Source organism: Belonocnema kinseyi, chromosome 2 (genome assembly GCF_010883055.1).
Source record: "Belonocnema kinseyi isolate 2016_QV_RU_SX_M_011 chromosome 2, B_treatae_v1, whole genome shotgun sequence".
Taxonomy (NCBI): domain Eukaryota; kingdom Metazoa; phylum Arthropoda; class Insecta; order Hymenoptera; family Cynipidae; genus Belonocnema; species Belonocnema kinseyi.
The window spans coordinates 58,733,337-58,736,091 of NC_046658.1; the positions used below are offsets into that span (position 1 = coordinate 58,733,337).

General features: G+C 32.9%; 1 protein-coding gene across 1 annotated transcript; it reads right to left on the reverse strand.

Annotated features, from left to right (window-relative positions):
* Positions 1-391: 391 nt before the first annotated feature.
* On the reverse strand, positions 392-2,540 carry LOC117167664. Its single transcript, XM_033352756.1, has 2 exons — positions 734-2,540; positions 392-592 (listed from the first exon to the last, which is right to left on the reverse strand). The coding sequence occupies exons 1-2, from the start codon at positions 2,306-2,308 to the stop codon at positions 572-574; spliced, it is 1,596 nt and encodes a 531-aa protein (XP_033208647.1). The 5' UTR covers positions 2,309-2,540; the 3' UTR covers positions 392-571.
* Between the last annotated feature and the right edge of the window lie 215 nt (positions 2,541-2,755).

Sequence of the window (2,755 nt, forward strand, 5' to 3'; positions counted from 1 at the left end):
AATTACTTGAAATATGTTGAAATTCTTTCAAATCTTCTGAAATCTAAGTTATAGTAAAAATAATTGATACATTGTTGACATATTGAATGAAAAAATATTCTCTGAACTTTCAAACTGAGAAAATCTGGTGCCAATTTTAACCATATTATAAACTATTAAAATATTATTAAATGTCAAAATAAGTTTTTCGATAATAAATAATGCGTGGTCAAAAAATAAAGATCATGGGCATGACGTAATATGATATTCAAACAATTCATTTTCTCAAAATTATAGTACGCTATGTCCAGGAAATATTTTTAATTTAGCTCTTTATCGTGAAAATTTTGAGTAAAAAGTTTAAGAGGATGATATTTTACATTATTCTATTGTATTGTATATACCTTGAATTAAGTTGCTTATTTCCAAATGATTGACTTTCGAGGTTCAAGATATTTTTTTAATTGTTTCAAAAAATACTGAGATTTGACATTTAAATACTTTGAAACCCATTTTAATAAACCTTCCATCCATTCCTAAATATGATTTTTTTATCAGTGTTCAGGGCAAACAAAAATTTATCTTCGCTTCATCAAGAACAATCATCCAAATCCTGGAACAAAAATCGAAATTTTAAATAAATTCTTTACTCAAATGAAAAGAGAATCATTATTTGTCGTTGATAAGCATGTTTCGTTTCATTTATAAAGAAAAATTTATAATTTTCAAGCAAATATGCCGTAAGATTGTATACCTGCTTAACCTTAACTTGAAGTTTATGAATGGCCTTTGTCAGTTTTTCTATACCCGAAAGACACTCTTCTTTTATTTCTTCAAAGGTACTCGTCAAACTTTCATTCTTTTTCATCATCAGAATATATTTCTCTTTGTAGTGCCTATTCTCCTCCAACAATTCACGATGATCGCTCACCAACTTATCGTAATCATCATTATCAATGGTAGATGCTGTAGATGAAGACTCCTGATGCAAATCATAATTCATTTCAAGAGTTGAATCAGAATCATCTTCAGAATACGAATTCTGATAAAAAATGATATTATAGGCATTCTGGTGACTTATTCGTTCAAATCCGTTGGCACATCTGACTGGCCTTAGACTCGAAAAAGGATTCCGTTCAACGTAGAAATCGTTTTCAGAGCCAAATATTCCCTTCATCCTTTCATGAATGTCGCGAGCTTCATTTTCGCAAGAAGATGTCAAGAGAAAGGGACACTTAAAGTTTTTCAGAGCTAAAATCAATCCTGAACATTCTTTCAAAAACTCAACAGAAAGATCATATCCCACAACAATGGTTGGTTGAATAGATATATTGTTGTCTGCGTGATCTTTGTCGAAACAGAATTCACGAACCTCGAAAATAATTCTCTGAACCGCAAGTGAAGGTACCTTCTGACATGTGTATTCTTCAGAAGGCCTTGCCACTAAACTTGTAAATATGATCCTTATTTTTTCTACTCGGGGTAAAAAATTTAAAATTAATTCGTAATAACTCATCAATTCGGTATTTTTATCAATTACGTATACTATCAATTCTTGATTTTCAGAAAAATTAATTTTCTCCAAGGCGTAGAGCAACGTTAAAACTTTTGTTACATATTGAGAAAGGGATTTGGAGAGCCAATAACTTAGATCCTGACAGCTGATACCTGGTGGAATGTTCATAAACTCCTCCATGGATCGTGGTAAGCGTGAAATTTTTGGCACACATATTGTACACATGTCTTCCAGACCCAATTTACCAAAGGATACTTCCAAAGCGTCCAAGAAACAGCAAATAGTATACAAGTCACAATATTGAACGTGATTCGGATGCCCCTCGTGATCTGCACAAAAATTCGCTTGTGGACAGTTTTCGCAACTTTTTAAAAGAGTTGTATCGGTTTCTTCACACACTTCGCAACTTCTATTAAAATGAATCATTTGAAACTCGTACGGATAAATCTTCCGGTCGTTGCAGGCATTAGTGATGTGTTGATAGACAAGCGATTGTTCCGTATCTAATGATTTGGATTTTGAATCAACTGAAGACACTGCGTCAAAGATATTTGATTCGCCAGTTGCTTTTAATAAATTTGAAATTGGGAGGCACAAAGTTTTGTGTTTTGGCCAGTGTCTTTTTTGATGATCTTTGCCACAGTAGGAGATCATTCTGCATCCGCCACAAATTTTTAAGGGCGTCTCTCTGTTGTGAGAGAAGCATACGTGACAAAGATTTGGATAAAACTGGCTTTCTGAAATATGCGATCCGTGGACGGAAGTAAACAGACCATCTGTGAATATTTTTCTGAATTCATCACCCGCGTACATACTTTTTAATTGATATAACAGAGAAGGAAAGCTGAATATATAAATCGACACGAAACACAACAAACAAACTGTAATGAATTACAACAAATTGACACGAATTGAAGTAATAATGAACATAATTCGACAAGCGACTGATGAAAAAATATATACAAATAGTATATAATAAAATAAACACGAGTAAATAACGAAGCGACACTGAAAGCAATTGTCGTATTAAACGTCTTGAAAGTAGAAGCATGTGAGCAGTACTGGCACAACAAGGTTCCCAGAATCTCGGCGTAGCCAACACGCAAAAACTACATTTTAAAGTGAATGTTTCTTCCACTTCAATATTATTCATTCCTAACAGTAAGTGCACGAGCATGCTGCGCGCGTTCATATCCCTTGATTTTTATTTCCTAATATTGAAAATCTAAACAATTTTTAAATCCATGAAATAATAAATGA